The 14,076-nt window shown below is 38.4% G+C and overlaps 1 protein-coding gene and 1 long non-coding RNA gene across 3 annotated transcripts in view; one reads left to right on the forward strand and one right to left on the reverse strand.

The window, feature by feature from the left end:
- LOC132518524 (uncharacterized) overlaps nt 1-14,076 on the reverse strand; it is a 72,352-nt gene that overhangs the window by 14,031 nt on the left and 44,245 nt on the right. The gene's annotated exons all lie outside the window — the stretch shown is intronic.
- Nucleotides 1,713-10,014, forward strand: LOC132517907 (serine protease inhibitor Kazal-type 13-like). The gene is made up of 4 exons (XM_060145944.1): nt 1,713-1,782; nt 3,849-3,886; nt 4,541-4,668; nt 9,966-10,014. The coding sequence occupies exons 1-4, from the start codon at nt 1,713-1,715 to the stop codon at nt 10,012-10,014; spliced, it is 285 nt and encodes a 94-aa protein (XP_060001927.1).

The following is a 14,076-nucleotide window of genomic DNA, read 5'->3' on the forward strand; positions in this document are numbered from 1 at the left end:
TTCAGGCTTGCCTGCGTTAAGGTGGAGGGGAGGGAAACACATGGAGACTTCAGAAGACTTAGGTATTGCAAAGATTATTAGTCGTGGTGCTGGAGTTTCCCTGGCTGATGTCAGAAATTATGTCCTACAAAGATCAAACAGATAACCCTTCTGAGAAGCAGGATGGGCTAAATGACCTCTGGAGGCAGAGACCAGGAAAATGAATCAGCCTTGAATTTGGTGAGTGTATACCAGATTATCTGGAATAAGGTAGGTAATTAACCTGCTTTGCAAATGTCATCTTGTTTTCATGATCCACAATCAGAAACCACAAGTACAGAACCTCCAGGTCTGTCCCTGCCTGCTGGAGCATGAAACATCAGAGGAGGTGGTTTAAGAGAGGGGTCAAACTAGGAAACAGCTATTAGCGCAATATCTTGCCAATCAACTGGTCACTCAACTGAGCAAGGAGCCTGCCTCCTCTGCTCAACATGCCCCTGGGCCACAGACTCATGGAACAGCAACTTTGCTCAAGGCTAGCTGTGACCTCAGGGTGACTACAGCGGGCTCACATTTTGCAGCAAAAGCTCATTCAGGTAAACATCTCTTCACCTCCTTATTCTAAGTCAGTGATGGTATCTCTTTGGCTTTCTTCTCTGTCACTAGGTTTCCCAGTATGTTTGTTTTCCTCCAGCACCCTCCTTTTGTTTCCTCTGCACAGCTAATATGGTTCTCTCTCATTTCTCTATGTGTCCACCAGCTGCAATTTCGAGAAGAGACAGAATGAGTAGAGTAGGGCATGGGAAGTTGAGTAAATGACTTGGAATGTATCTTCTCTCTAGGCCAAATAGTTCCATTCTTACAAAAGAAGAGTTTGGCTACAGAAATTGGTAATTTAATACAGTTAAACTCTACTTACATTAATATCAGTTGATATTCTCAGTATCCTGTGATGTTCATGCTTTTTCTGAGGCTCATACTTCTAAGAAATGTTGAAGCTAGAATTTGAACTTACCAGTGTCATCAAAATCATGTGCACTATATATGAATCATAAAAATGATAAAAATCAATTATCCTGATTTGTGTATCAGGAAAGGTATACATAATTTTTATGACCCCAGACCAACAATTCCATTTTCAATCTATTCTTTGTATTTGAGCACATGTAACTGGCCTGGAAGAAGAAACTTACTTAGGAAATGGAGGACTTGAATGTGGGAGAAACTGGTCTATCCCAGGAAATCAAACAATGTGTATTATAAAGTGACACATCCCTGATTGTGCAGCATAGTCCTCAGTTCACACCTATTTTCTCAGAATTCTTATGAATTCTTAGTGTCCGTATTCACTAACATGAGTGTCTCAGTTTAGATGATATATTGTAGGATGAACCTATTTATACGTAACATGCCGGGGTCAGCCCTGGTGAGAGCCCTGAGGCTAATTCCTCTTCCAAGCCAAAACAGTGACTGTACAATGGCTGTTGGCAGGGGAAAAAAAAAGTTATTTTAATGGTTTTGTTTCCCTCTTTAGAGCAGAAGAGCCTTCTTAGGTCTGAATTCCTAGAGACCAGGCCAGTTTGGAATCACCATGGCCAAGTTCATGGGAACGGCACCAATTCAGAGTAGTGGGTTCTCTCACGTTTGGAAAGCCAGTTATGCAAGAGATTACGAATAAACTATCTTGAGCATTTTCACAGGCCTCACCAAATCAGGACGTTAGATGAGATCAAATGGCTGCCTTTCCCTGCATGACCATATTTTTCCTGGTATCCTCCACTTTGGCACAGATTGTTTTTTCAGGTAAGCATATGTCTTTTACTTGCAGGAGAGAAAAAGAGTCATTTGTGACTGGATGGGTAAAGTTTTGCTGAAACATAGGCCTTTGGGATTGATAATACAAATGGGGTATCAATTGGGTATCACTATTGGAAAGGGATTGCTATTGGATAGCAATTTAAAATTATTTTGAACATGACAAATGAAACAAAATAAACCAAAATGAACAAAAGTTTAGGTTCAAAGATATGTCACTGCCTCCATACCCTTTTCCTTCCACTGCAGTCCCACCCTCATCTTTTATGTAACCAGTCTTATTTTAGGTACCTATTGGCATCCTGCTTTTCCCAATTCAGAATGTTCTGAAAAGCAGTACATATCAGTTCACAGGGATTTCCTCATTCTTTTATACAACAGCATAAGACTCTTTTGGATGGATGTACCAAAGTTTATTCAACCAGTCTTAGGTGTACGGGCATTAGTTTGTGTCCAATATTTTGCAATTAAAAAACATGCTGCAATAAATAATCTTATGCATATGTATTTTTCTATCCTTGGGAGTTTATCTTCAGGGTAGATTCCTTGAATTGTGATTGAATGTGAATGCAAAGTAGTTTTGTTCAACGTTGCCAAATTTCACTTCATAAAAGTTGTGCCAACTTGCATTCCCACCAGTAATAGATGGTATTTCAATATAGTTTTCATTAGCATTTTTCTTATCATACTGCATTTGAATATCTTTCACAAATTTAAGGGTCATTTCCATATCTTCGGGGTTCTGTGTGTGTGTATGAATTGTAGGTCCATGTATATAACTCATTCAGCAATTGGGATTTTTTTCCCCTCAATTTTAAAGTATTCTTTATGTATCAGGTATATTAGCCCTTTATCTATGATATGTGTTGCAAATATTTTTTCCAGTTTATCAGATATCATTTTTAGTTTATGTTTTGTCATGAAAAAGTTATTTTTATTTGGATGTAATAAAATGTATCAGTCCTTTCTGTTACTGCCCAGAGATTAATGAGTCATTATCAGAAAGTCTTTCGTATATTAAGATTAAAGAGCAACTCAGTTGTGTTATATTTTGATCTTTGTATTGTTTTGTTTTTTATGTTCAGATCCAGGTCCATTTGAAGTTTGTTCTTATGTATGGTATGCAGTGTATATATATTACTTTATTTTTACTAGATGAAGGCTTTTATTTTTCTTTTCTCATAACTATATCCAGCTGCTTTTGTTATTAAAATATTCTGGCTTTTTAGAATTAGAGAGGAGCATTCCATCTTTTTTATTCTCTGAAAGAGTGCATATGTAAACAGCATAGTCTATTCCTGGAGAGGTTGGGAGGCTTGTTGTTTCCTTTATGTGAAGATTTTAAAATCGTACAGCTTTTCTAACTTTGTAAATTCTGACTTTTGGAAAGCTAGAATTTTCTTGGATATTTTAAATATCACCTAACAGTGAGAGATAGGGCAAAACTTCAATAAGTCTTTTCTTATTTTATTCTCCCATAGCCAGCTGGTCATCCTCTATCCCTAAGCAACACCAGCACTCCTCGCACAAATCAGTTCACCATATCCCTCAGTCTCTCCAGAGCCAAGGAACTCCTAAGCTTTCTCGTCATCATTCTTAGTATCCTCTTTAGTTCAGCATCTTGGTAGGAACTGGCCTAATCCTTTATTTACTATATTACTTTTAATTTTTACAACCATCTTTAAAATGCATACACTTATCCTAATTGTCGTGACGAGGAAACTAAAGCCAACAAAAGTCAAGTGACTTAATGAAAATAACACGGTTTGCAAGTTAAGCATAAAACCCCAAATGGTTTTTAACTCTTTCCTCAATGACACAGCAAATTTATAAATGAAGTCAGGACTGTTAAAAGGAGAGAATAAATAAATGGATGAAGTAGTTAACAAAGGACTACCACCCACAAATTTTGTTGCCACAAATTATTTTGTATACTTTGTGCAAATAAGTAATTGCATTACATTTCTTTGTTCAGTCAGTAACTTCAGTGAGTGAAATCAAACTCCACGGAGAACTGTTTCTTTTAACCTATTGTGTCTGTACTTTATTTGCAGAAATCTTCAAACCCCATGACTATTCTAAATGGCCTATGGTAAATTTAAATTTCTAAGTTCTGAATTCTGATTTTAATCTGATCACTCTCCTGACATGAGAGACCTAAAACTTCATAGTGGTTAAGTAGAATGGAAGTTTTCTATGTGACTTTGGGCATGTATCTTAACCTCTTCAGGCTTAGATTTACTCCCATGTAGCACAAGCGTTGTAATAGTAAGATGCATCTCTGAACATTAAATGAATTAATACCTGTCAATTGTCCAAGGCCACAGAGTTTAACAATGGTATATACAGAATTTAATCCCAGTCTCAATACAGAACCCTCACTCTTAAAAACTACATTTAAGCCCCTATCTTCTAGGAGTTCAGAGACACATAACTATCTCTACTCACAAACTTCTTATAATGAGTTACTGGCATTGAGACTCCAAGTTTAAGTGAAAACTTTGCATTTGGGATTCAAGCTGAGTTATTATACTGCTTATGACTAGCAAATGATGAATGAGTGAGGATACTGTAGTTAGAAAAAAACTTGCCTGACCAAAGCCCAGAGGAGAGGAAATCTTGCAAAAAGATCAATTGACTAGTAACATTTGATATTATTTCTATGTAGGGCAGAAGTGACAGGCCAGGAATAGATGAGGGAAAATCTATCAGTTGTTATTCATACGATATTTTATGATGTTTGTAGCTCCCATGTAAAATGTACTACCCACTGGATCCTCTTTATGACGCAAACTGTCCTGAGGTGACAGCATATGTTGGTGCTACAAATGGCCACACTTACAAGAATGAGTGTTTCCTTTGTGTTGATCAGTGGTAAGTTCAAAATAAAATACCATTATTTTTTCTCTATATTTCTTCACAGAAATTTCCAATAATTTTAGCAAGAAACTGGATTTGCTGATGCATGGGATTTTTTTTTTAATAGCCTCTATTGTTCACAAAAGACTGAGGACAGACTACATACATAGTAAAGAGAAAAGACTTTTTAAAAAATTTAGTTAACATTCAAAGTTGACTCATTTAAAAAAAAGAGAAAGAAAAGCTTACATGATATTTTGGCAGAATTGTACAGAGATCATATTAGTAGATAGTCTATAGATTATATTCAAGCAATAAATAGAAATCCATCTTAAAAAAATCAAATTTTCTTTAACAAGTCACAGTGACATCCCTATGAGTAGCACCCATATTGTTGCCTGGAAGAAGTAAATATAGATACTGATACAGACATACAGACACAGACATAAATACAGGTGTAGATATACACGTAAGTAACAAAGTGATTATGTGGTCTTACATGGAAAAAAACTGACTGTCAAATTTTTTTGCCTTTCAAATAAATTCAATGGGAAATTTAGATTAAAAAGTTAATAATATTCCTTGTGATATATTTTAGCTCTATTTGAAATTGTTTTTACAAATCAGCCTTATCGTGTCTTGTCAGTAACTCTTCCGTGACCTATGAGAGCCTCTCTGTTGGGAGTCTCCAGGAGTACCCTCAGGTTTGATGATTCCCTAGTAGGACTGATAGAACTCAGAAAAGCTGTTATATGCATGCTAACAGTTTATTACAATGAAAGGATACAGAATAAAATCAGCAAAGGCAGAAAACTCATAGGGTGGAGTCTAGGAGATCAGGTACAAGCTTCCAGTCGTCCTCTCCCAGGGGAGTCACACAGGCAGTGCTTAAATTCTCCCAGCTATCATGTGTCATAACTTATATAAAGTATTGACAACCTGGGAAGCCCCACCAAAGCTTTGGTGTCCAGGGTTTTTACTGGGGACATGCAGCACCTACATGATTGACAACTACTTAGTCTCCAGCCCCCTCCCCCTAGGAGTTAAACTGATACAGAGTGGCTCAGCACCACAGGTGAACAAAAACAGGCATTCACCTCAGGGTAAATTATCTGGCATGACCTATGGCCCTAGGTTACAAAGTTACTCTTATCAGCCAGAATATCCCAAGGGTGTAGAGATTACTTCCTATGAGCTGATTTGAGCATCTCAAGTCTGCTGAGCTAACTCTTTAATGCATATCTTCCTTTGAGAAGAATCTTCACGGACTTCTGGCATCACATTAGCATGCCACTGCAATTATTTCTGAGCACTGAAGGAAACGAGGTGTAGAAACTAGTCCAATAAAGGTAATACTTGCTCATCTTCAGAGCAAGTACTAGACTCAGAGGATGACTTTAAAGGAAAAGAATGGGAACTGAAAAATGTGAATTAACCATAAAGGAAAAGAATGGGAACTGAAAAATGTGAATTAACCAAGTATCTCCTATTGACTTCAAAGAAAGATGAATGAGAATTCATGAATATTAGCAGACTATGTAGAATGATTAAATTACATAATCATTCCTTCCAAATGTGGTGGGTGTCACTTTCTCAGGCAGGGCTAATTAGGCAAAAGACTTTGGGAAGTGTCTTCTTAGCTCTTCCACATAAGCCTTCTTCACACTGTCTGGTATTTGGATGCACAACATTAAAATGAGCAGCATAAGAAGGACCCACCCACAATGGCCTGGGCTTCTGAAAATCAGCATAGGTTGATGCAGAATTATACTGGGGACTTGATTTTCCACTCTGCTACAACCAAATGGCTTCTCAAAGATGGTTCTGAGATTTTTTTCAGCCTCATCTAGGAGACTTGAGAAAGTCTCAAAAGCTCCATCAGCATGCCTCTGACCTGTTCTGGCACTCTCTCACCCTCTCACTCTCATTCTCTCTCCTTCTCTCCTTTCTTTCTTTCTTCCTTTCCTTCTTTTCTACCTTGTAAGTCTGCCAGATACACTATGAACACTGTTTTTTCTCAATCAAAATATAAATAAGGAGCCTCTGCTGATTAAAAAAGAAAAAAATGGCTCTCTCATTGGAGCCATTATGAACATAGTTCTTATCAAACATATCTATTTCTGGAACACAGAGAACACTGATGCCAATGGCAGGGATGGTACAGTTGCCTGTGTATTTGTTTTAATTCTCACTGTGACTTGCATGTATAAACGTGGCCTTCATGCCATTTCTGGATCTCCGGGCAACAAGAATAGTCATTATGCTCTTTTGAGGAATGGAGGCAGAAGAGTAATTCTTCTGTCTCTGCTCTTAGCTAGTGTTTGGAAGAAAAATTCTGAGAAACTGGACTCACAATCCTGAGAGATATCCGCCATTTATGAACAATGTAAATCCCTTGAAAAACAGAAAACTTAAGTGTGCGCCTTGCTCAGAATTGAAAAAAAAAAAAAATCAGTCATTATCCTTAAAGGAATCCCCCAAGCCTACTCAGTGTAGGGCCCTCATAATAACTACCAAGAAAATAGAGTTGTCGGGCTTCCCTGGTGGCGCAGTGGTTGAGAGTCCGCCTGCCGATGCAGGGGACACGGGTTCGTGCCCCGGTCCGGGAAGATCCCACATGCCGCGGAGCGGCTGGGCCCGTGAGCCATGGCCGCTGAGCCTGCGTGTCCAGAGCCTGTGCCCCGCAACGGGAGAGGCCACAACAGTGAGCGGCCCGCGTACCACAAAAAAATAAAAATAAAAAAAATTAAAAGGAAAAGAAAATAGAGTTGTATGAAACAGATCCCAGACTCTTCATAAGTTTGTGGTCTTATGTGGCAAAAAGAATGTATTACATAAGAAAATTCATGATAACAGAAAACAGTATTGGTTCTGTTTAACCAGAATAGTATTTCAGTAAGTTTTCATGGTTGACAGTATTTCAAAAATCAGATTTTACCTAAAAATACAGGTTTCCAATTTATTTTTAAAAAATCAAACATTAATAGTAAGCTAGGATTTCACATTCAAGAAATAAGCAACAGTTGTCTAGTAGCAGTTCCCCATCCAAATGGAGTGCAGGCAATATATATATTATTTTTCAGATTCTTTTCCATTATAGGTCATTACAAGATACTGAGTATAGTTCCCTGTGCTATACAGTAGGTCCTTGTTGTTTATCTATTTTATATACAGTAGTATGTATATGTTAATCCCAAACTCCTAATTTATCCCCCCAACCTGCTATTGCCTTTGATAACCCTATGTTTGTTTTCTATGTCTATGAGTCTATTTCTGTTTTGTAAATAAGTTCATTTGTATCCTTTTTAAGGTTCCACATATACATGATATCATATGACATTTGTCTTTTTCTTTTTCTGACTTACCTCACTTAATATGATAATCTCTAGGTCCATGCATATTGTTGCAAATGGCATTAATTCATTCTTTTTTTACAGCTGAGTAATATTCCATTACACACACACCCCCCATATCTTCTTTATCCATTCATCTGTTGATGGACATTTAGTTTGCTTCCATGTCTTGGCTAATACTGCTATTAACATTGGGGTGCATGTATCTTTTCAAATTAGAGTTTTAGCCAGATATGTGCCCAGAAGTGGGATTGCAGGATCATATGGTAACTCTGTTTTTAGTTTTTTAAGGAACCTCCATACTGTTCTCCATTGTGGCTGCACCAATTTACATTCCCACCAATGGTGTAGAAGGGTTCCCTTTGCTCCACACTCTCTCCAGCATTTATTATTTATAGAGTTTTTAATGATGGCCATTCTAACTGGTGTGAGGTGATACCTCATTGTATAACCTCATTGTAGTTTTGATTTGCATTTCTCTAACAATTAGTGATGTGGAACATCTTTTCATGTGCCTGTTGGCCATCTGTATGTCTTCTTTGGAGAAATGTCTATTTAGGTCTTCTGCCCATTTCCTGATTGGGTTGTCTTTTTTTTTTTTTTTTTGATATTAAGCTGATGAGCTGTTTGCATATTTTGGAAATTAATCCTTGTTGGTCTCATCGTTTGCAAATATTTTCTCCCAGTCCTTAGGTTGTCTTTTCATTTTGTTTAAGCTTTCCTTTGCTGTGCAGAAGCTTTTAAGTTCAACTAGGACCCATTTGTTTATTTTGGTTTATATTTTCATTACTCTAGGAGGTGGATCAAAAAAGATATTGGTGCCATGTATGTCAAAGAGTGTTCTGCCTATGTTTTCCTCTAAGAGTTTTATAGTGTCTGGCCTTATAATTAGGTCTTTGATCCATTCTGAGTTTATTTTTATATATGGTGTTAGAGAATGTTCTAATTTCATTCTTTTACATGTAGCTGTCCAGTTTTCCCAGCACCACTTATTGAAGAGAATGTCTTTTCGCTGTTGTATATTCTTGCCTCCTTTGTCATGAGGCAGTTAAAGTATTCTTAAAGAAAAAGTGCAGGGACTGGTGGCGCAGTGGTTAAGACTCTGTGCTCTCAATGCACAGGGCGCAGGTTAGATCCCTGGTCAAGGAACTAGATCTTACATGCATGTTGCAACTAATAAGAGTTCGCATGCCACAACTAAGGAGCCCGTGTGCCACAACTAAGGAGCCCACAAGCCACAACTACGGAGACAACGAGCTACAATTAAGGAGCCCGCCTGCTGCAATGAAGACCCGGAGCAACCAGATAAATAAATAAATAAAAAGCTAATACTATGTTGAGAGGTTTAAAAAAAGAAAAAGTGCAAAAGAAAATAGAATGGGCAATTTACACAGGGCTCACTGCTTGGGAAAACACATGGAACTGAGAAACTGCAATGTCTTTAGGGAAATAAGGAAGATAAAAATTGTGTTGAAAGGAATGTCAGGTATTTAAAGGACAGTAATAAATAAGGGTGGAAAGTTAGGCAGAGGCTAGTCTTCTGGGAAACATAAATCCTAAAGTAAGGGGAACAGACTGTAGTCTATGGGCAGTGTAAACCTAGTGAAAATTTGAGTAGAGTGTGAATTATGTGAATTATTATGCATAGCATTATTGCTGTGGTTATCTTTTACTTCTTGGTAGAAAAATTTGACATTGCTACACTGAATGAAAAGGTATTAACATGGGAATGGGTTGGGGAATGAAAGACTCTCTACTGAAAAACTTCACAGAGCAATTTTTGAATAATCAAGACATGGGGGGGAATGTGCCAACTGTGGTGGCCATGAAAAGAGACGGAGGTAAAGGGAATTGTAGAAGCAGCTCCCTTTCTCAGGACTTCATTTGGAAGAGAACGGATGTGAAGCAAGGCCCCCTTTCCTTATGATACTAATCTCTTTTTTCTTCTCTTTTCTTTAGGGAATTTGGTCCTTATATTGAATTTGATAAATACAGAAAATGTGATTAATGGATAACAGAGTACTATATACTTGCTTATTCTTTTCACTAAATTCTGAAAATTATTTCTTTTGGAATTTGAGGGTGTATAATAAATAACACAACTCCATGCTGCACCCAAATTTGGAACAACATTGGAAACAAAAGAAAACTAATGGAGAACTGAGTATCACATTTATTAGAAATAAACACCATACTGAAAAAGGTGGTAGATATTCATCTCTGGGTACTGATTGTTTCAAGTCAGCTTTCAGTTTGCTTGGGGCTGAGGCCTGTTATCAAACGTGCTTATGAACACTCCCCTGAATTCAGTTTATTCCAGATTGCAGGCTTATCTGCAAGGTCAGACGCTGCCCCACTAATCTCACTTAAAGACATGAACAAAAGAGAAAATATCCCCTCCACACATGCACACAGTTGTTTGAGAATTTCTACTCCATATGCATAAATGAAGCCCACTTTCAGTAGAAGAGAAAAAGGTCCACATGCTAACAGAAGGAGAGAAGAGCCAAGAGCTTTGGGGAACAAGCATGTTTTTGAGAGAAAGGGAGAGCGTGCTCATCGTCTGACCCCCAATTGCAGTATACCTAATCCTCACTCCATCCCACTGTTCACATTACATCGTTCAATAAATTCCCTTTTCTTTTTTTGCTTGATCTGGTCTATAATCTGTCACTTGTAGCTGAAAGATCTTGACTAATACAGGGAGATGAAGTCATTATTTTACTTGAGGCTGGGGAAATGAAAAGAGCTCTCTCCTTTGCCATGTGTGCTCTGTGTTAGTACCTGTTGTTGCCACTAGATGCCAGCCTCAATCTTCTAACTTAATCCGACGAGTTGAACCAGACAGGTCCAGAAAGGTATGCACAAGTCTACTTTCTCCATCACCTTTCCAGCATATATACACAGTCCACCTCTGCTAGCAGGGGAGACCCTCGTCCTCTTATGTCTTCCTCCCTCCTGCCCCCAGCACTCCAGGCCAGTAGGATCCAGCTGGGTGGCTCTCTTTGGAGCTGGGGTGATAAAGTTTCAGGTCTCTCAGGTCCCTTAAAATGAAGAGTCTCTTAAAATACAGACCTTCTCTTGTTAATTATCATCTTGTATAGTTGAACACTATTTCATTATTTCACCTTTCCATCTCTGCCTCACCAAAAATAACAAAAGCAGAATCTTCTCCTCAAAAAGGGGTGGGAGGTATAACTTGTCCTACCACAGAATAAAAAAGAGAGAACCAGGAAAATTCTATCTTTTATTTTCCCCTCCTCAAAAAAAAAAGAGAGCCCACAATTATTCTACTTTAGTAGGAAAATAAACAGGCATAGTTAGAAATCCCTGACTTAACAAGCATCTTCTCTGTTGTGTGAAAATGCTGGGCTGACTGGGAGACAGATAGGAACACACACACGGTAACTAAGCTCATATGAAGTGTAAGCTGAGAATGGAAATAACCATCTGAAGTTTTAGATGAGAACACAGGCATTCCAGTAAAGGAAGGGCAGTTTGACATCTTGGCCCAGCCTTAAAAGAAGAGGTAGAGTTCTGACAATAATTAGCCCATGTTCACTGAGCACATGCACCATGCCAAGTGCTGTGTTTTATTTGCTTTATGTCAATTAATCCTCTCTACAGTCCTATAAGCCTGCTACCATTGTCACCCCCATTTTACAGATGAGGAAACTAAACTTAGACAAGGTAAACTATGCAATCTTGTAGTTTATAAAGGACTGAAATTTAAACTCAATTATCTTGCTCCTAACCACAACCTTATGTTGTTTACAAACCCAAAAGGGACTAGAAAAAGAGAGCCTAGATGCACTAATGGACAAATAATGTATCAAAATAAAATTTTGTTTTCAAAATTATAAAATCATTCCTCAAATGGGAGCCAAGTTTCCTGCTTACTTTTCAGATATTTAAAGTAAATTAGTTAATACTCACTTAGCATCAACTTTTTAGGCTTGATCGCCATTTCTGTTTTCTGATCTCCAGATCTATTTATTCTCTACAAAACAGTAAGAAATTTTTTATAGAGCACAGGCAAATAAAACCTATTGGTTTGTTTAATGAACATTTATTGGGTGCCTATGCTGTGTCAGACACTGTTCTAGGCACTGGGCAGATAAGGCCTGTATTCTCAAGGAGTTCACATTCAGATGACCTTGGTAAGAGCATAGTGCTGGGGGAAAAACGATAACAAACAAATAAACAAAACCCACGAGTAGCAAGGTCAGGAGTGGATACTGCCTGCTATAAGCAGAGAGATTGCTAGAGGGGCTAGGAGAAGTCAAGACCAGATATTGAGATCAGAGAGACCTGGGAGATACAACGACGTCATGTAGGTAGGCCTTAAAGCCACGGATAGAAGTCTAGGTCTTATTCTAAATGAGATGAGAAGCCGTTAAAAGGGTATTCCTTTAATACTTTGAGCTACAGCCTGCTCCTCTAGACGCAACTCCTGAACGTAATTTATCTGTAAACACTATGGCGGATTTCTCACTTCCTCATCTGCCTCCTGACTTTCCAGACCCTTTCTCCTCAGAGCATGGTCAGGAACAGCACTGGGAGCTTGTTAAAAATGCAGAATTGCAGATTTCACTGCAGACGTGCTGGGTCAAATTCTACAATTTATCAAGATCCCCAGTGGAATTTTAATGCATCTCAGGTTGAGAGGCATTGATGTATACCCCTTAGAGGAGACTTTGAGAAAGAGAAGTGGGTTTTTCTTGTTTTTTTTTTCCCAATGGTTTTGTGTTTTTCCTGGGAGACACATATGCTCCCAAGACATTGCCTGGCTAAGTGTTAATGAGTCTGAACAAGGCTCACCTCAGCATCATTAGTCGTTAGTGGTAAATGGCTAAGAATACAAGCTCTGAAACCAAACTACCTGAATTCAAACCTCAGCTTGATCTCATGTTACTTAAGTGAACTTCAGCAAGTTAGTTAGCCTCTCTCCTCTATACCTTAACTTTCTTATGCGATAAAAACTGTTCTTGGACAGGGAGATCAGCCCGGTGCTTTGTGACCACCTAGAGGGGTGGGATAGGGAGGGTGGGAGGAGACACAAGAGGGAGGAGATATGGGGATATATGTGTAGCTGATTTACTTTGTTATAAAGCAGAAACTAACACACCATTGTAAAGCAATTATACTCCAATAAAGATGTTAAAAAACAATACAGGGCTTCCCTGGTGGCGCAGTGGTTGAGAGTCCGCCTGCAGATGCAGGGGACACGGGTTCGTGCCCCGGTCCGGGAAGATCCCACATGCCGCGGAGTGGCTGGGCCCATGAGCCATGGCCACTGAGCCTGCACGTCCGGAGCCTGTGCTCCGCAACGGGAGAGGCCACAACATTGAGAGGCCCACGTAATGCAACAACAACAACAACAAAATCCAAAATCATATTATTTTTTAAAACCTTTTCTCTACAAGAAAGTAAGGTCCAAGAAATAAAGTCCTCACATGTCTTATTTATCTCTGTATCTCCAGTGTGGATAACACTGCCTGGAACAGAGAAGGGAAATGGTGAGGTTATTACCTGTGTTATTACCTCCCTATGTCAGGGTAGGGAGGACATACAGGATTATATACTATAAAAAAATAGTAAAGAAGCTGATCTATATCATCTGGAGAAAAAAGAGACCTTGACTAGGCACTCTACAGCTGCCTTTGCATACTTGGAGAGAGCAGACACATTCTATTGGGCTCCACTGTAGAGAACCATAATATATGGAAACCAGATAGAGATGCAGTTCTGTTCAATATGATAAAGAACTTCTGAGCAGTCCAAACAGACCAAAAATTCAATGATCTTCCTTGGTAACTAGTCTTTATATAGAACATCATGACTTTATGGGAAACTGGAGTAACTCCTTATTTGTTAATGTCCAAGGAAAACACCAACATCTCTTTAGATGTTATGTAATGGGTAAACTGTGGCAAATTAAGTTTGCTGAAAATTAAGTTTAAAGTGAAAAAAAATTTCTGTATTGTAGAAAATTTAATAGAACCTTTAATAAAATAAAGTGCATTATGAATCTCCCAAAAAGAAATAGAGTGTCTAGGGTTTCCCAAGT

Source organism: Lagenorhynchus albirostris, chromosome 3, assembly GCF_949774975.1.
Source record: "Lagenorhynchus albirostris chromosome 3, mLagAlb1.1, whole genome shotgun sequence".
Lineage (NCBI taxonomy): Eukaryota > Metazoa > Chordata > Mammalia > Artiodactyla > Delphinidae > Lagenorhynchus > Lagenorhynchus albirostris.

What these genes read in the sequence shown, in the direction of transcription:
- LOC132517907 (XM_060145944.1), top strand. Translation starts at nt 1,713, where the DNA reads ATGGCTGCCTTTCCCTGCATGACCATATTTTTCCTGGTATCCTCCACT. An exon ending in GGCACAGATTGTTTTTTCAG is followed by an intron (nt 1,783 to 3,848) that starts GTAAGCATATGT and finishes CTTTATTTGCAG; the next exon opens with AAATCTTCAAACCCCATGAC. An exon ending in TTCCTTTGTGTTGATCAGTG is followed by an intron (nt 4,669 to 9,965) that starts GTAAGTTCAAAA and finishes TCTTTTCTTTAG; the next exon opens with GGAATTTGGTCCTTATATTG.